At 40.1% G+C, this 20053-nt stretch overlaps 1 protein-coding gene across 2 annotated transcripts in view; it reads right to left on the bottom strand.

Moving 5' to 3' along the window:
* Positions 1-20053, bottom strand: part of rasa1a (RAS p21 protein activator (GTPase activating protein) 1a) — a 24051-nt gene extending 3998 nt beyond the window's left edge. The window contains exons 1-18 of one of the 2 annotated variants that reach the window (XM_058374772.1): positions 18961-20053; positions 7662-7814; positions 6546-6681; positions 6195-6265; positions 5699-5816; positions 5506-5537; positions 4777-4829; positions 4195-4345; positions 3396-3474; positions 3197-3323; positions 2827-2983; positions 2612-2699; positions 2419-2499; positions 1315-1472; positions 1127-1203; positions 757-929; positions 483-642; positions 181-323 (exon numbers count right to left, since the gene is read on the bottom strand). In XM_058374772.1, the coding sequence (XP_058230755.1) occupies positions 181-323; positions 483-642; positions 757-929; positions 1127-1203; positions 1315-1472; positions 2419-2499; positions 2612-2699; positions 2827-2983; positions 3197-3323; positions 3396-3474; positions 4195-4345; positions 4777-4829; positions 5506-5537; positions 5699-5816; positions 6195-6265; positions 6546-6681; positions 7662-7814; positions 18961-19421 (2418 nt within the window). In that variant the 5' untranslated portion in view covers positions 19422-20053. The remainder of the gene's footprint in view (positions 1-180; positions 324-482; positions 643-756; positions 930-1126; positions 1204-1314; positions 1473-2418; positions 2500-2611; positions 2700-2826; positions 2984-3196; positions 3324-3395; positions 3475-4194; positions 4346-4776; positions 4830-5505; positions 5538-5698; positions 5817-6194; positions 6266-6545; positions 6682-7661; positions 7815-18960) is intronic. The other variant, XM_058374773.1, reaches the window with a different exon arrangement.

The following is a 20053-nucleotide window of genomic DNA, read 5'->3' as shown; positions in this document are numbered from 1 at the left end:
ATGGCATGCATTTATTCAGAATCGTTTTGCGTATAATATAAGGGGCATTTGGTTTGGAAATGTTTCAACAGAATTGAATTAGAATTGCTAAAATATAATATGGAATCTTTTTTTATTTTCACATATATTCTGAAAGTTTTACACACATTACTTTCAGAGTAGATCGGCTGTACTACGAACCTCGCAGGACTGCTTGCTCTCCATAATCTTAAGAATGGTGTCTTTGAGGGCATGATGGACGAAGGGTGTGGCTGTAGCCTTCATGTACTGCTCCATGAGCGTGCTGGCCAGTGTGGTGGCACGGAACAGAGTGGTGGCTTCATCTGGAGAAAAATATTACATACTTGTACAGCATTCTCACTTCATTTGTTACACTGACTTGTAAGGCTGTTTGCTTTACGGTCAAGTTGCTAAACTGACAGTGTCCATTAAATGGGGGAGTTTTTGCAGACATAGTAAAGAAAATGGTCAGAAAACTTTACCCTCCATGTTAATCTCTCTGTCATTTAGAGTCCTGAGTAGGGGGGCCTCGGCTTTCTCGTGTCTGAAGATCCTGAGGAGGATGCTGGCCAGCAGAGTGCGGTCCTGCCCACACACATGAGCCAGCGCATAGATCACATGGAAATCTTTTTGTAGAATCACCTGAGTACAGAAGGGGGGGGTGTTAAAATGAAAACTACAAACTTTTTGCAAATAAAACATGTGCAAATCTGGAGCCTATGTTGTGTGCAATCTAATTACAACTACGACTCTTACATCTTTGAACTCATTATACTCTTCCTCTGGCATGATTCTCTCCAAGGAATAGCGTGCTCGCACACGCAAGGAGCCCGGCTCAATTCCCTTCAGAGGCACATGAGAGCTCAACGGGAACCACTCGTCAATCATCTGGCCCCTCTGCATCCGGCTGAGAAGGCAACGCATGAACACTGCAGACATGCACAAGCATAATGTTTTAAATAAAATGTAATCTTTCAGTTACACTCGAGTGGACAGTAGAGGGTGCCAGAGTGCAACGAAAGAGAAGCGTGTCAAAACTGTAAACTGTTTGTACTGAACATGTGTAATTTATATAGATTTTTTATTGAGCACAGATAAGTTTAAAAAAAAAAAAAAGTGCACTTACAAATATCAATTTCTTTGCTCTTCTTAGTTTTGTTGCTTAGGCTGATTTCAAACCGATTGATTTCACAAGATAAGTCACTGAAAGAAAGCAAAAAGAAATAACTTCTTAATGGCTGCATCGATTAGTAACATCAGTTAAGCATGTGGGTTAAAGTATTCAATATTACATACAAATACAAGTCTACTCACTCAAAGATGAACTCCTCTGTGAAGACTGGGTTTTGGCCATCTCTCGGGTGAGTCCTGGCTACATGCACGCTGTTCAAGTAGATGTTGCAGTATGGATTCGTGAAATGTTTGATAGGAAGTTTGTGGGCCTCTTCCACATAAAGAACTAAGCTGCTCACCTGAGGTAGAAGAATGAGAATACATTTATTCTGATAGTTATATATTATTGGTATAGCTAATAATATAATTCATGAAAAGCTTTTGGGTATGACACAAAATGCCATCAAACAAGCACCACAGCCTATTCGTTCAGCAAATATTGGTAGCTCCAGCATGCATTGAAATAGAACTGAGGATTCCCTGAGATGATGAGGGGGTCGCAGGATATTTTATCAACTGTTCTTTATAATGTACCTAAAGTTGATTTGTGGAACATTTTAAAATAATAAGTTTGTCATTATTATTATACAAAATTATATTGGCCTATTAAGCATATTTTACAGCAGACCAGAGTGGCCTTCTGGGGGTGGTGGTAGCTCAGTTAAGGCTCTGGGTCGTTGATCGGGGTTCGAGCCCCAGCACCACCAAGCTGCCACCGTTGGGCACTTGAGCAAGGCCCCCAAACCACGCTGCTCCACTGGAGCTGCATTGTGGCTGACCATGCGCTCTGACCCCAAACCCCAAGGATTGGATATGCAAAGAATGTATATATGACAAATAAAGACAACTTAACTTCTACCCTGGGCACAGACTGTGTGCAGAAGGAAATATTTTGTGTGGAACTTTTGATTTTTTTTTTTTTTTTTTTTAATCGAACATTGCATTTTGCATCTTTTGCATCAGTGTCTGTCTGAAACCTTAAAAACACATGGACAATCAATTCTATTATTTACATTGACTTATAAAGATCGATTTTAATCTTTAAACATGCCAGTTGCCCATCTTTCTGTGAAATGAGCACAAAATTACTTTTAATAATAACCCTTCTTCCCAATCATTCATAAAGAGGCAATTATCAGTGATGGGTGCTGACAAATGCCAAATAGTACCAAGGGTGTGAAACAGTCTCCCAAAAAAAAGATAGTTGACCGTCATCTTGATGCATCAGGGCCCACAATGTATTACCTGACGTAGACGCTTGCTGGGAGTGATCTGTGAAGTCTTCCTTACATTAAAGCAGAAGGTTTGTAGGCATTTCATCCAGTCCTGTGAGTTTTCAAAAGAGTGCTTTTACAGTCAACGTTCAAGTCAGGGAGGTACAATATTAGAACAGATGTGATATTCAGATATTATGTATATATTATATATTCAGATATACCTGGGCCTGCTCAGGTGTCTCTCCCGCAAAGTAGAAAATGCACTGCTCTTCACTAAAGTGCTGAATCACTATCTGGAAACAGTTTGGCCTGCAAAAGAACAAATGAAACCGCTATGTTCCACCTTGCCCCAATGAGCTAAAAGACTACAACTATAAATAGTTCATCATTCTGAGGAGTTGTAAAATTGTGCTTTGAGACAGCACATGTTGGTTACCTGCCAAACAGACTGTCATGCACACAGTACACTGAAGACACACTGAGGTCGATCAGCCCTTTGGGTTTGGTGGCTCGTTTCTCGCTCTCGAAGTAGATGAGTTGAGCATCATTGCCCTCCAGAATGAAGTACAGATTCTTCCAGCGCTTTCCTTTGCCTAATCAAACCATCATGCATCATATCATGAAAAATGTCCATGTATGTGGCTACCAATGCAAGTATGTAATAGCGTTGCATATCTAAGTGGGTACACCCCTGAAAAAGCACTGAGCTGCTTTAATATACAGAACCTGGTCAACTTAGAACAAAGAATTTCTACATCTCCATTGTTCATCTATAATTAATGTGAAGTTTATTTGTCATTCAGTACCTTTGTTAATCAGGAGGTATCCTTTCTTGACAATGTTTTTGTAGAACGCATCTTTTGTTTTTCTTCGAATAGTTTTGTAAATTTCTCGATTCTCATCGACGGCATTGCAGAGAACTTGTTCCTGTTGCTTAAAATAAGGAGACTGATTAAAGACAGATCCAAAATAATGTTATATTATTGCTAATTAAAGTTCACCTACCTGATTTGGAACAGGATCTTTCAGGTTATAGCCTTCCACAATCTGCTCTTTTCTATAATGTTCGAGGATATCATCAACACTGCCAAAAATGCAATATGAAAACATTATTAATTAAAAGGCCACCTCAGAGGTATATTACCAACTAAACAGGTCTACTACATGAACTTAACAGTATTAAAGGTTATTTTCACGTGGAACATTTATACCATACATTTTACAGATATAAAGCGAATGTCTGAGCGCTCACACAGCTATAAATGTAATGCTTTACTCAAAGGTTTTTTTTTGCACAATTTCTTCTAGCTTGACCAGAACAGATGAAATCTTCTGCAAAATATTCTCTCTGCTAATGCAGATCTGTACTTTGTGTCTCTTTTGTTAGCGGTTGCAGTGTTGAACGTTTTATTTTAATTAAGGCTATAAGTACTCATGATTTCTTGAATGTATTACATTAAAACAATAGAACCAGACCCACTCGGTTGCTCCACTATGATATTAAGAGTGACAATGTGTAATGTATTCCATAAAACATATTTTCAGGCTCTTATTAGTTCCATAATTGGCCATTGCTTCTATTGTACATTATTACCCGGTACATGAAGAGCAACATTACAGGAGGGGTGACAACTGGGAAAGACTGTTTATCCCTGTTTCCTGCAGATCTGTGGTGTGCTGCCTGTTAGGCAAGACATTAAATATGAATGAACAGGGGTTCCCAGTTAAAGTCAGAGAATAAAGGGGTAACTGTCTGCCCTCAGGCTTTGCCACTGCACTTTAAAGTTATAGCCTCCAGACATACCTGTTGTAATACCTGCCACCCATCATGTACTGGTTGTTGGGGGTGGGGCAGATCTTAAACCTTCGGATGTTTTCATTAGTGCGGAAGAAGAGTGAGTAGTCTCCCGGTGTGCTGTCTGATGGCCGCACCAGAAAGCTGCACACCTGGCCTCCTACAGAGAGAGACAGATGAAAAGCAAAAATTTTCCACATACGTGTTCTTCGTAATGATATATAAACAGTTATGAGGCGAGCGCTACTGTAGTAAAGAAAAGGCAAATGCTAATGTCATGCTGCAATGGAATAAGGTTATGAGCTCATTATTTCACAAAACTTTCTGCAGGAGATCGTTTTTATGAAGATGATGCAATTTCTGAGCACACACTGTACATAACTACGAATATAATGCTTTATATTTAAAGCTTCATAATTCAATTTCATCTGACCTAAACAGAGTGGATGAAAGATGAATGTAATATTTATGAAAGATTTACAGTGAGCCGTCAGGGGTTTTAAAAACAATAACAGTTTTACAGTATAGTTTTCTAGACAACTGTATAGGAAATTGACTGCACGTGAGCATCGATAAATATCAAATATATACCTGTCATCAACAGATTGTATGCTTCTTGTTTGCTGATTTTCCCATGGTACCAGCTACAAAGACAGACAGAGAGCATGAATAGGAAGGAATAAACCATGCAACCATGGCAAAAGCAGCATGAGTGCATTTGAGTCAGTACTGAATCAAGGTAGATTACTCAGTTCATGTCATGTTTAAACTCAAGGAAACAATCAGAGGCTCCTGCCGGTCTGCCCTAATCAGATTACGTTGTCTGGTCTGACTTATGGTCTGTGCCTTCATGTCTCATGTCATGTATATTTAACAAAGCGTTCAATATACTCCTTCTAAATGTCTCTTTAACTTGTATTAACTCACTCACCTAATCAAATCTAATCAGAAGCACAAAAACAATCACTTCTTATTCGAACGTTGCTCATTTGTTTATGAAAACTCGTCATTTTCACCAGTCTAGAAAACCTGATTGTGGTTAAAGGTCTTAAATGCTCGCTCTTCAGGAAAACGTCACAGAGGCTTCCTATAAAAGCCTGAGCCGAGAGTAAAGCAGAGAGGTAATTAATAATAACAAACAAAGTGGCCTCTTAACAAACGCGAGCTATACTGTACAAGTAGGCCACTGGTGTTAATCATTTTCCCTGAATCAATCTGTTAGGCTGCTTCCCTAAATAAACTGTTAGACTGTGGATTCATCACATTCATTCTGTGGCCTGCTCCCAATACAAAACAAGATAAAACACTGAGGTGGCTTACATTTTGCCCTCATGGGGATCCACCTCTCGTCCCTGCAAACAAAGTCAGCCATTAATCATAGTAAGTACCACTTCAGAAGACAACAGTACTAAAGGGAGTGACCTGGTCTTTGTAAGAGCTCTTACAATCAGGGGAAAAAGAGGATAATATGAGATAACTCTTCAGAGTATTGTTAGGGGAGAGAGACACTCACCACCTCCTCTACCAGATCGTTCACTATAAGGCCCTGTTCCTCCGTTCGGACATTGGTCACCCACATCCAGCCATCTTCATGTTCATTGTGAACAATAAACATGTCTCCTTTGAGGAAACTGACAGACGCACACACACAAACACACAGAAATTCATAAAGAACCAGAACAGTGATAACTAGTGATGAGTGTTAATCAATCTTCACCTACAGGTAAAAATATATATTTTTACTAAACAGATAAGTAAACAATTTCATTCAGAAATAAAACTTATCATATTTTTAAACAATTTTGTCTTAATATTATTTTATTTTTGTGCGAGTGTATTGGTACTTGAATAAAATATCTTGGGTTTAACATGTAAAAGAAAAGCATATGTTGGTTTAAGCACAAGGTGGTTTATTTAACATGACAAGGCAAATTAACTGACTTGGGCATAATGAGCCCCATCTGGTTTATGTTGCAATATGGCTCCCCATGAGTATTCATGAGATATACCTGATTTCATCTGTTTCTGGCACTTTGGTGTATGGAAGGATGGCTCTCACTCTTCTCCTGTCCTCTACAGGCTTTATAAAACACACACACAAACCTAATGTCAGCATAAATCTACTGAAACAAAAAGGCAATTGAGTCTTAGGAAATTACTGAAGATGAAAAATGATATATATTCTTTCATATGGCAAGTTGTAGAGTTGTAGCGTGGTGCTTTATCATACACAGACGCAGTTGGGTTTACAGAAATTACAGCAAATATATATATATATATATATTTTAAGGCTCTCATCTGTGATGTACAAGTGAGACATTTCCTGTAGCACAGCCACCTATCGGAGATGGCAGCATTACCTCTGGTGGAGCCACTGGTGATAGCAGCTTTTCACCTTTCAGTAGGCAAGACACGTAGCTGTAATAACCAATGAGGTCTGAAAGGGATGAGAACCGTCTCCCACCAATGTAATAATCCCCACACATGGCAATGATCCTGGAACACAAACACAACTGAGACTTAAACCTTTCACACGCTACATTTTTTCATCACCTGTGTGAGCTGTCAAAAGATGTGGACAATAAAATCATATCATAATTAAAACTGTGCCTCAAGTACACAGGACAGGTTATGTTTTTAACCGATGTTTTGTGCATGCAGTGTCATTTCCTAATCGTTAACACCGTAAGCATTTCCTTAATTATCTGTCTCTTTAAAATGTCAACTGGTGTGAAAAACAATATTTAATTCAGGCTGCAGAGGAGGGTGACTGCACATGCGAGAGCTGACACACTCCTTTCTTTTTATAACGCCCACCCACGCTATCTCTCCTCAGTTACCAGCTAAAAAACACAGAGGTGCAAGAAAATAAATAAATAAATAAATAAATAAATACTTCAACTATGCTTTGAACTAAAAATTCAGCTTAGTGCAGAAGTACAAAATTTTCACCATTTCATAATGTTTCACATTCGCTTTAGATCTAAGATAAGTCTACTGAAACAAGTTTTTTTTTTATAAGCCTTTAGGAAACAACCTGTTCCTTGGTGTTCAGAAATACATCTTTTTATGGTTTGTTTGCAAAAGACATGCTATGCAATAACTCTCGCATGCATTTTCGAATTTCTTTTGTTTTTTGGAATAAACAAATATGTTGAAGATAAAATTAAAAATAAATGTAACAAACAAGTAGGTAATTTCCAAAAACCATGACTGAACGTAGAATCTAGAATGGCTTTCCGTTTGACAACAGTTTACAGTAAACATGAACTCAAAACAAAATTGGTTTATGAGAGAAATTCATAGCTGCTCACGTTTTTCCACCTTCTGTAGTCTGTGCAAGGTGAATTCACTGAGCACTTGGACACAAAGTCTGGGACGATGTAAAATTACAGTACTTAATATGTAACTATATCTTAATTAATTCCATTTTGTTTGTTCGATTGCTCTGTGATAGTTATATGTGACAGGCTCACCTGAAATGGTTGACAACATTGGTCTTGCTGAGGAAGGAGAGCACAAAAGAGCCAGGCCTCCGGTCACTCTCCCTGATCAGGTAGCTGCCCGGTGTCTTGGCTTTGCGCAGCCGCTCCTCTGCAATGTTCCGGTCCAGCTTCCCATGGTACCATCTAAAGCAAAAGAACAGAAGCTAGTTTCAAGGACATATCTATGGACAATTGTAATTGAAGTGTAGAATAATGAACTTTCCTGTGGATTGCTCAAATCTAACAGAAGCTTTCTAGAAACGTCAGAGACACATTAGTCTCATCAGGCACTGTCCAAATGTATCCTGAGTAAAATTAATGCAGCAAGAACATTGCCCAGCATTGCATGAAATACGAAAAGCTTTTACGCCAAAGCCCAGGCCATTGCTATAAATTAAAGAGTAGGTTTTCTAACTCTGGTTAAAATTTCATTGATTTAGTTTCCGGGGGAAGCAAATAAAAATTAGCACTCCTTTCATGGTTTCTCACAGTGCAAGTAGAGGTACAGGAAAAGAAAAAAAAAAAAGCATAAAGTGAGAAAGCGAGAACAAGTACTACACAGTTAGAGCGAGAGGACAGCATGAGAAAAAGAACGAGACAGAAAGGAAAGGAGCAGTGAAGGCGTAATGCAGTGCAAGCAGTTTTCAGTTTTAGATTAAAATAATGTCCAGAAGTTGGGCAGAAGGTTGATGCTGCAGCATCCGTACAAAAAGTACAATATGATATTACAGTAATGTTCTGTATGAGTGAACACACTTGTGTTTCCTTGCTTCATTTCATCTCACTCATTAACAATAATTGAAAAGAATCTGGAACACTGGCAGGATTAAAACTACTGAAATATTCATTCAACGTCGTCAGAGCATGCTCACATTTTTCACACTACTGCTTGCCAAAAATGACCTAAAAAATGATCTCAACTTTAAAGATGTGTGGGAGAGAAGTCGTGTGTCTGCGTAGAGGAAGTGGAGCTCATGTGGTGGTGGTGCATGAATAAAATGTTCGACACAGTCCTGAGAGGGGAAAGTTGTGCGTTTTCCATATAAGGTCTGCATAAATGACAACACAAACCATCTACCAGCTTCTTGCAAATTGGGCATCGTTTGCACTTGCATCCAATGTTTATGTACACACTTTATATACATAACATGCTATGCTTTGCACAAACGCTGTGCATAAAGAAATCTCTGAATGAATGAAGAACGGGTTAAAAAGAAGGAAGAGAATTTATAGATCACATCACATCACCAGGTGAGTGTGACTGGTGTCTCTAAATCACTTATTCGTTTCAAACATTTGGTCATTATCTCATCTTTAACCAGCATCCACACCAGATGTTTAAAGGGACGTGTGGGGGTTGTAGCTTGGGTTGTAGACTGTCACTGTTCCAAAGATTTATGATGAAAACCAGCCTCCATGTGGCTTTTATAGAGTAAAAATGCTCAGCCAGCAAAAGACGGGTCCCTCTCTCAGCCTGCTGCCATGTAACAATTTTCATAATAAAAATGACCAACTTGGATGTTCTATTAAAAGCAGGATTACGGGCCCTTCGGAGAATGACAGCAGCAGTATTGTTACTGGCTTTCCATTTAAAAAATTTCCTTTAAAAAATCCCCACTGATTCATTAATCTCACGCCAACTTGATGTAAGACTTTACACCTACAGGGTTATTATAGTTCAAGCATCAGCTATGCTTAGCTTTTTTTTTTTTTTTTTTTTTTAAAAACCAAACACGCCTCAAACTTCCTCACAACTCTTGAGGTAATTTTTGCCCTTACTGCTGAGAGGAAGAGCAATACATAAAGGGCAACCCTACTGCATCTTGTAAGCTCATACACAAATCTAACTTTCATCACCTTGAGCGATGAGCACGAAATGTGGAATCACCAACATACAAAAGTAGAAACACATTAAGATATACATCATAGATCAAAATCGTCTATACACTGCACAGTCCATATGTTCCGTGAATACGTGTGTAATCAGCATGAAGATCTTCAGCTAGAAGATGCGTAGACTGGGTAACACTTCATGTGCTGAAATTCTGACATTTATAAACACATTCTGATAACCTGTAGTTTTTAAAGATACAGCACTGGTTACCTCAAAAGGTGAAAAGGGAATTATCATCATTTGCTTAAATATACTCAAATTATTTGTTTAATTTGCTAAAACAAAAGAAATATTACCATGATTTAAAGTATCTTTACACCGACTAAGTCCTGTTCATCCAGACGTCATTCCACGTTTATTACGTATTCGGGGTTTTTTTTAGCACTCATGCCCGTATGTGCAAGTCATGTCAACAAAGCAAACTTCCATTTACAAGGTCTGGCTTTAAAGTTCAGTCTTTTTTTTTTGTATAGTGCTGATAAATTACCATGTAGAATCAGAGATAAAGGAAGTTAAACTTGCTCTGGAAAACCTTTATCTCCTTTCTATCTCATCTATTATCCTGATCGGCTCACCTTGCCTACCTCTACGTTTGTAACCTAATCTATATTTACTGAAAAGAAGGCTTATATGTTCATTAAGGAAAATGGAGTAATCGCCTCAATAATAAACATTCACAGCGGTATCTCTAGTCTTGCCTCCTCAAGTAAATGTCAGCTATGGCGCTTGAAAAGACAGAAGCCTGAGTGACACACTTGACTGGTAACTGTTCGTTCTTCTATCATGACAGCTTGTATTTACACGTTTACAAATCAAACGTATCTGGCTCGAACAGTTTTAACCAAGCATGACTTTCATTTTTACAGCTGTGATTGTTATGATGGTGAAATTTGCAGAAAGCCCCGTCAATGACAAATCAAAACATTAACAAGCTTTTTTTTTTGGTCATATTTGGCGTGGCAGTGACATCTCCACACAAACGCGTGCAACACTGGATAGACTCGAGTCTATGCCTGTAACAGCAGCCATGGCCTTTAGCACACAATGTAAGTCTTTAATCTTTTAAGAGGTAATCATCTGACAAACAGCTTAAAAAAAATACTGGCAAAAAAGGAAGTTATGTTGAGCATCAAACACAACGAGCATATCTTCACTAGATTAATGTACACAGGAAGTGCACATTATGAGAAAGCACAGGCTTTTGTAAAGATTAGGGCGAAGTGTTATTGTTGTTGTACATAAAGAATTAAACCTACGACTGACAGTAAATCCTTATTGTATTGCTTACTGCATTACTCGGCTCGGGCTTAAATGAGCAACAGGAAGCAGGTAGGGTTGGTCCAAGTGCACTTTTATAGTCTGTATGTGCATGATTACACTCAACTGCATCGCCATAGATACATGCGTGCTTCATGTCATGTCAGGGAACACCCCACAAGATCTGCAGTTTTGGAGATGCTCTGATCCAGTCGTCTAGCCATCACAATTTGGCCCTTGTCAAACTCGCTCAAATCCTTACTTATGCCCATTTTTCCTGCTTGTAACACATCAACTTTGAGGACAAAATATTCACTTGCTGCCTAATATATCCCACCCACTAACGGGTGGCATGGTGAGGAGATAATCAGTCTTATTCACGGCACCAGTCGGTGGTCATAATGTTATGCCTGATACACATTTAGACGACTGCAAAAGGCTCAGAAGTCTCTGCACTGCTTGCACAGTCTCCATTTGTATATTAAGATAAGATATGCACTTATAGTCCTGCACATCACCATGTGGTATTGTGCAGTAAGAATGTTGCCGTTGATTTTTAAAAGAAACTATGAAAAGTGACAGGTTTCACAACGTAATCAATTTACAATGCTTTGTAAAGTTTAGGATGTTTGCTTCACATATTGCCTTAGACACTATTGTCAGTTGTTTATCAGAACTTCATTACCTTCACTGAAGAACATTCCACAGCTAATATTCTAGCACAAGACGGGCATAAATCAATGCAGTCTTCTCTGTCTGTCTCTGCTAGGTTGGCATACTGAAAACAGGACATGACCCTTTTTGGTTTGCCCACAACAGCCATCCCTGTAACAGGTACCTTTGAACTGACAGGGCTCTCAGAGGAAGCAGAGATGGCCTGGACTCGTTAAGACCTGATTGAAGGGTCTCTCTCTATCTCTCATCCTCCATTCTCAGTCAGGGCATTTTTCTATGGCTGGTTTCCCTGATGCAGCCTGTCCACCTAAAAAATCCATCTCTAAAAACCTCCCGTCACTGCTCATTAGCATCAACATGAAGCAGACTGTACCACTTGACTTTAGAAATGTGCCTCTGCATCATGCCAGCTGTCATCAGGGATTCTGTGCATAGCTCACTTTCAGGACAAGGATATGCAGGACTTCAGGATCAGATCCACTCCCTCATATAAATCAATATATTGTCAGTGTAATTACTGCCTTTTAAATACCACCACTAGTTAGTGTTCCATACTAGCTGTCCATAAACTTGCATGATCTGTACAAACACTCAGGGCATTTGATGAACAAAAGAGCCTCTTGGAAACACTAACAACTGATTCGCCGCAAGCATGATCTTGCAACACAACATAGAGTTGTCAACAGCAGCACAAGAAAACCACCTAAATGTCAGAGACCGATATCGGTGTCGATATTGGAGCCCAGTACCATTCTCAGTTACCCATAAAAAAAAATGTTCTGATAGCAACATCTGAAACCATGTGATGAACAGGCAACACAAAATGAAGTGTTCATGGGTAATCAAAGTAAAACAGCAAAATCATCCTACAGCACAAGCAACCAGCTAAATAAGTCAAACATAAACGAAGATAGCTAATGCACTACATTTAAAATCAACTCACATTATAAACAATAAGTGTATGAACACGCCTGTACTATTAAATCAGGAAAACATAAACTGAACTAAATTCACTTGCTTGATTAATACCAAGTCACTTATTGACAATACGGGTATTGACAAGTACCTCCCAAAACATGCACCTAATCACACTAAGACTGACTATAACAGTATCAGGGCACCCCTAGTTTGACCACTGTTTACAACAGTAAAGGGAAAACTCAACCTGAATTCCCACATGTATTAGACTAGTTGAGGAGTATGCACAGTCACAATAAAGAGAAAGCACATTCTTCATCCGATGCAAGCGACACTTACGCTGGGTTCATCTTTTGCTGCATCCTTGCCTGTCCCACTCTCTCTCGCTCATGAGGTAAAGCCGCCCGGCTACTGGATCTCTAGCATGTGCTTCTCCGGTCTCATGGGACATGACTGACACGACTCCAACACAATCTCTGGCATGATCCCACGGAACTGCGGCAGCGCTAAGCTCATCTCTCTCCTGTCCAGTCCAGTGCAGCTGCTACATCTATGTCTACTGTATCAAAAAAACGAGACTAAAGCTCATGTGTGTACTACAGCAAAACGTAAACTTCACTTGCTCTCAAACGACTGTAGAACTTTCCGTCAGAGAAAAATCATTTTCCAGATGTTAGAATTATATGTCACGTCCACATTATTACGGTGGAAGGCCAATAAAACCAAGAGTGAGTAAGAAGAGGATCTGGGTGGACTGTGCGCAGGAAAAGAGCCACTATGCAGTGGTACTGTGTGTGTGTGTGTATATGAGACTGTCTCAGCCACACACTCCCCCTTACTACCACCATCATTTGTGAATTTATCAAGAACTAGGGAAGGGCCAAAACAATAGATTAATTTAGCGGTCAATTAGCAAGGTCAGTTAGAGATTTTGTGCTAATAAAGGAAGCAAATTATGGTTTTATTTTAAATATATTTAATAAGCCAGCTACATATTATCCTGCTGAGAACTACACCAAATTGTGGGTTCATTTTAAGACCGATTATAACCAAGTGTTCAGGGAAGTGATATAGCTGACTAGCACTTTCGCACATTCCTAATCCTGACAGAGATAAATAACCAATCAAATGCATCAATCTGTCAAAGTATTTCTCCTTAAAAATTGAAAATAATCCTTTCCTAATGAAGCCACTATGCAAATAGCCTGAGCTAATGGCATACCATTTTCCTGAACTTTCTGCGCTGGAAAAAGGTAATGTGGAGATGATGTGCAGGAACAGCTGGGAATCAGCCTTCCTACATGACAAGTGTCATAGCGTATTAGACTCATGCAGAAAGATCAGCAGCACATGAACACTGATACGCCTGCTTTTAGCCCACCATCTGTATAAATTAAATAAATAAAGGTTGCCGCATACATGCAGGATGAGATGAAATGCTAGGGGTTTTTTTTTTCACAAAATATTCCTACTCATCAGTTGGTAGGAACTGGAAAGAACCTTTACACAAGTCTTTGTAATATAAGATTAGTACTGGAGTGTTTCATGTAGCTATCCCAGAGAGCAACCCAAGATTTGTTCGGTGTACATCTTAAAAAATAAAATTAAAAAATAATAACAAAAACAAAATGTGCAGCTTGCAGAAGGCATTGGTGATTTTGGAGTGATCCATATTTGGACCCTTAAATGATCACAGGAACTTCTTCCATGTGTTTAGGGAATCTTTTACATCATCGTTTTCAATTGTTTCCCAAAAGTTGGTCATCCACAGTGAAACGTCTGAAAATGCTTACGTTCCTGTACTGCGCATGAGCAGAACGTAAGACTCTTCAACCTGCGTCATTTCTGCCGGGCGTTTATTTACTTTCCGGCTCTTTGAAACATTGCGGCAGGAGAAGCACTGAGTTTTTTTTAAATGGACCGACGGTGAGGTGGAGTTGTTGCTGCGAGTAACACAGGAGTATATAGTCGCAAAAGCGAGCGAGAATGTAGAGTTCATCTTAGCTGAAAGGGTCACATGAATGCGTCACATGACGAAACATGCGCCATCGTTTTCGAAAGCCCCCTTTTTCACAGTCACGAAAAGCGTATCAGTGTGGACATGGCCTTAGGAAATCTTTCTTTAATGTACTTTAATGTTAAAATGGTCCTACTGACAGATACGCCCCTCTCTGCTGTGTATCTTCGGGTCTTTGTTGAATCTTTGATTAAATGTTCTCCTTGCCCAGTTTGTGATCTTTGGTGGGCAGTCTTCATCTTTCTCTCATCATCTTTGCAGCGGTGCCTTATTCTTTCCATGTCACTGTAATGAATTTAATGGCACTCTGTGGGACGTTCAATGTTTGGGATTTTTTTTTTTAAACTCAAACCTGATCAATACTTCTCCACTTTGCCTCCGACCTGAGCTCCTTAGTCTTCATGCTTCCAGTTTATTGGTGTTACAGACAGGGTCCTTGTGACTGATTATGCCACAGTGCTTGCACACAGGGGAGCCTTAATTTATTCATTATATGTCTTCTAAAGTTACTCGATTCAACTAAACCTTATTTGTTTATTAAAACAAAAAAACAGGTATTTTGTCATTTCACCTTAACACCTGTAATACATCAAAACAGAAACTACACAAAGGGGTGAATACTTTCACAAGGCACTGTAGTGTATCTCTGGTAATGACTGGTAAATATTATAGGTCTTCAAATTATTATTATTTTTGCCAAATACGGCCCCTAAGCTTTTATTTCATTCAGCTTTCCAGTAATAAATATCTAACGTATATAACCACTAGCAACATATAGGTATATATAAATAAAGCAAAAAAAGTACCAGGACTTTGCTCTTCAGTGCAACAGGCAGTGAGAGAAACCTAAAAATAATCTGTATTACGCGTCACTGAATATGCGTGTGTGTACAGCCGAACAGTATGTAAATCAGCTATACAGTATGTCATGAAAATGTCTGTTTCTTTGAAAATGAACAACGTGGGATGACTTATCAGCTCTCTGTGGACCGAGACACCCAGTTTATGTACACGGCAGCATGGTACGCTGTGGAAACATTGGTGTGAAAACAAGAATGAATCTTTTGAGAGAACACCGCGTGGCTAGGCTAGCTTTCAAAGCGATCACAGTGATGTCTGGTGCAATGCTTTTCTCCTCAAAAAGTCATACAGCACATGCAAGCTAAATAATAACATAACTGGTTTCCTTATTAGTGCCCCACTGCTGTGTCCTGCTGAATGAGGCTGCAGAGCAAAACCATTCTAAAAGAGGAAGACATTTAAATAACATTCAACATCAGCCAGTGCTGACGATGTATAACACACAGGGTTTAAGCAATGCACAGCAAAAACCTACCGAAGACTAAGCAAAGACGGTGTCCATACTATTTTATCCATTGCAGATCCTATACCACTTGGTATTCAACTGACTCCAAGTCAATTAATCAGCAAGGGCGCACAATTTAACTCTTTTATAATGTTAGAGACATTCCAGTCCAACCATTTTCCCGGTTAAAGCCATTTAGAATTCAAAATCCACTCTAATCTTTATAGGAAGCTCTGAAATCAACTGGTGTGCCGGTTATTTGACCTCGTTGGCTGTTTTGTCATGATTAAGTAGCAGACTGGTTAGCAGCTGTGAAATATTTATCCCAACTGCTGGCACTGCTGTTTATGAATGAGCTGCGTTGTACAGAAGCATGAATGCTTGTGGCTGTCTGTGGTGTGCTAAAGCACAGTGTTTAGTCACACATGCTGCAAACAAGACACTCCATCTAACCTCATTTCAAGGAATAGGTTCACGCACATCCAGAGGAAGCTTCTCTTTTTTTCCACTGCAGCACAGGATCCAAGGGAATCTGGTAACATGATGACTATACACACTGTTATGATTGGATTACTGAAAAACCAGTAACCGTTCAAGATTCGTTTATAGGAATGAGCTGAGCGCTACACTCCGGAAGATAACTATTTTTATCATATATTACATGAAAAGCATGCTAATGCTTTCCACTCACTGTAGAAAAAATTCCAAATAGCGGTTAATATTTCTAGATAGAATCCTTCATAAAGCCATTCGGTTAGGCTTCAGTGATTCATGTTGGTTTTGAGGAAGATTTAGGAGAAACTAATCATAGATGTCAATTCCCATTAGGTTTTCTACACACCAGCACTAAAAATGTAATATTGCAGCGGCAAACAAGGATGAGAAGCCTCAAAGCAGCATACTGTATGCATGTATACAAATCTTCCAGATTATAGCACAATATATCTACGTTTTCCCTTTAATACTGAAGCCACACAGACAAGGCAGTGCCGGTAAAAGGGAGCTGGCAAAATCAGTTTGGTTCCAGCACCAAAATCTTGCTGGTCTGTAAACAAGAACCAGTGTTAGTGGTCATAAACATGATGCCGACTTGAGCAGTTCGCTTAATGACCAACCAAGAAGTATACAGTCCAGTGGGTTTTCAGATCAAAACTAATGAACTGACGGAAACAAATATTTTATCAGGATTTATAACAAAGTAAATAGGAGCTTCACTGCATTGGTCAGCTGCGTGTCTGTAAACTCGTGTCCATAAAAGATCACAGTTAATTCTCTTCACGATGCGCCCTTGCACGAGTAACTAAAATTTTAATGGCAAAAAAATGTTCGCAAAGCTGGACGTAAACGCTATTATTCTTTCTCTGTGCATTAGTAAACTTCCGCATCTGAAGGCATATCTATTCAGCTCGCAAACCAATAAAAAACTCCTACAACCAAAGCTTGCAGAGGAAAGAAAGTCCATGCTGCTTTTACATAGGAGCATAATTAAAACCTTCTCATTTATTTATCTTCGGTAGCTCTTTTATTCTCGTCAGGCTCTTTCGGGGAAAAAAGATCCAAGTATATTCAGCAGAAAATATTGTGAACAAGTTACAAACTAAAACAAGATCTTGTGATTTCTTGTGTCAATATGGCTTTAGCTTTATAAAGGCCAAGAGGAAGTGGTTCACTCTGTGAAACTGCCATCTATCAATGGGGTTCGAAAATATGCAGTCAAGGGTGTATACGTTTTTACGTACGTCAGCTATATCAAGATGACCTGATATCAACCTCTGAAAGGTTGTCACAAGATGGCAAGCCTATGTTAAGCCAATGGCTTTTAATCGAAGGGAATACGTCATACAGGAACATGTGGTGGTAAAATCTTCCCTTTAAAATCAAACATCTAAATTCTGTCAAAATGTTGATTGTCGTGAGTGAAACGAGTCTGCTTTGCCATCTGATCTTTCTAACCACAATGTCTCACAGTTCTTGATGCTTGCATGTCAGACGCTTGCATGTCAGTCTCAGCGTATTAACGACTAACTCAGCAGACTAAACGGGAGGTGTCTGCATTAGTGACTATATCATTTGAGGAAGGTGAGCATGTAATGTTTTTCTGAAAGGGAAATGATTCATGAATCATAAGCAAAAGAAAATGTTAATTTTAGTCTCCTTGTGACCGAATATGAAGCTGATCCTCACATTTGAGGTCGGCGATTTATTGAAATTTGCAACGCTCTGGGTGACGGCAAAGTCAGGCATTACATTGTGCAAAAGCGTCCTACACATGAATCTCATTTCCGTATGTTAATGTATAAGTTTCAAGACACACCACACCCCTGTTGCATCTAAATGAACGTGACAGTAGCTTCGCGAACTCGCTATATATGTAAAACTGCAAAAAAAGATTTCCAGCTCTGAAGGATTTCTCACAGGCACCTTCATACTAGTTGTCAACTTTAAAGAGGAAGATTTCCTGGACAACAAGATGTGTAGGTTTCTGTAGTGTCTGGATGTTGTACATATCTGAGTCAGGGTTGCCAGTCAGTAGCACTGATGATGAAGAGCTGCAGAATCATCCCTCAGACACATTTGCATGGTAGGTTTACCGCAAAATGGTTAGGGTTAGTAAATTGATAAAACATTACTTACTCTTACAGATATATAGCAAGATATACCTGCATGAAGTTAGTAAACCCTTTAAGTCACATAACTTCACCCTCTTTTAAAATGAATTACCTCCAAATATTTTTCTCAAGCAAGGGATGATTGGAAAAGGGAACACCACGAGGGAAGAGACAGAGCCAAAACCCACCAACAAGCCATGTTTTCTGTGATAAAGCTGGGACTACAGAAGGAAAGCCTGCTCCCAGGGGCGGGACATGTGTGTAATTGAAAGAATTTAATTGGATGAACACAAAACTAGTGCAGGATGAGTCATCAAAAAAATTCTGAAGGTTTTCTGGGAAAGTATTAAATTTGAACCAGAAGATCATGCGATTTTTCTCTATCTATCTATCTATCTATCTATCTATCTATCAATCATACCCACTGTCATGCTTCAAAATCTAGTATAGTATCCGCCCTTTCTGTAAGCAGTATTACCGAATGGCTGAAACGTGATCTGTGGATGTCAAGGCTGACCTCTGCTTCTTTAAGTCTGAGAGCAGCTTCCTAAAGTCGATCTGAAGCAGATCATTACATGTGTAAGAAACATGATGGGAATGGGAAACATGCTTACTGGTTAGAGGGTGGTGCGGAGAGGGAAAACACTGCCTCCTCTTCCTCGTACTCCGCTCCGTCCTGTTGGTCGCCCTCGTCCACACTGCCGTGCATTCCGGAACCGGGAATCAGCGGCGGAGGCGGAAGCGGCGGGAAACCTGAAGGCCCGTCCGGAGCCGCCGAGCTGGGAGACGTGCGGCTCTCGGGTCCCTCTGAGCCCGGGGAATAGCAGCCTCCCCCTTGTCCTGAGCTTGACCCGGCTCGACTGACCTCTTCTCCTTGCACGGGGTAGATCATTGCGCTGCTCAGGCCGTCAGGGGACGGGGCGGACGGCGGTCGGTAGCTCGGCGCAGCGGCTTGGCACGGCTCGGTCACCCGCACTCGAGTCGGTTTGGCATAAAACGGAAACTGGGTCGATTCGGGGCCTCGACCGTCTGATGCCACTGTGCTCCTGCCTTCGTTCCGCACCTCGGCGTCCATCAAAATGCGACACAATAGGAGAGCCTGCTCCTTCTTTTCCCCTCTTATTCAAAACGTCCTTCTAGTCTCTAAAGCGTCACACAAAACTTTCTCGGTAAACACCGCACCGCCTCCCGTTAGCTAGCTAGCACTGGCTAGTCCGCACACGATAGCTAGCTAGCTAGCCAAAGCTAGCTGACGGTACACTGGATGAGTTATGTCTTCATTGTTTCCTGAGTTTCGAGTTTAGACGGGGAATATGAGGAGAATATGAAACAGCGTGGAATAAAAACGCCAGAATAAAGAGAGGAATCAGTCCCCGTGTTGCCGCAACGCCACTTCTTGCTAGCAGTCCACTTGACGGGAATGTGTGGTTTTATTGTGAGTGTGTGCGCCAGGCTTTTTTGTGGGCTGTTATTTTGTTTCCAAAGAGTTCCAAAAAAGGCCCCGAGCTGTTATCTGACACGGTCCGCAGTTGCCTTCTAGTATCCGACACTCCTCTCTGTCTTCATTTCCAACCGGAGAACGCGTTAGGGCCGTTCCTTCTGCCAAAGTTTCTCCTTTCTTTCGAGATTAGTGCAGTGTTGGAACATTTGCCACAGCTGCTCCCAGTCCCACTCCTTTCCCTGCGCGTGCCCGTGCGCCCCGCGCGC

Source organism: Hemibagrus wyckioides, linkage group LG22 (assembly GCF_019097595.1).
Source record: "Hemibagrus wyckioides isolate EC202008001 linkage group LG22, SWU_Hwy_1.0, whole genome shotgun sequence".
In the NCBI taxonomy this organism is placed as follows: Eukaryota; Metazoa; Chordata; class Actinopteri; order Siluriformes; family Bagridae; genus Hemibagrus; species Hemibagrus wyckioides.
This window is presented reverse-complemented; position numbering and strand designations above follow the sequence as displayed.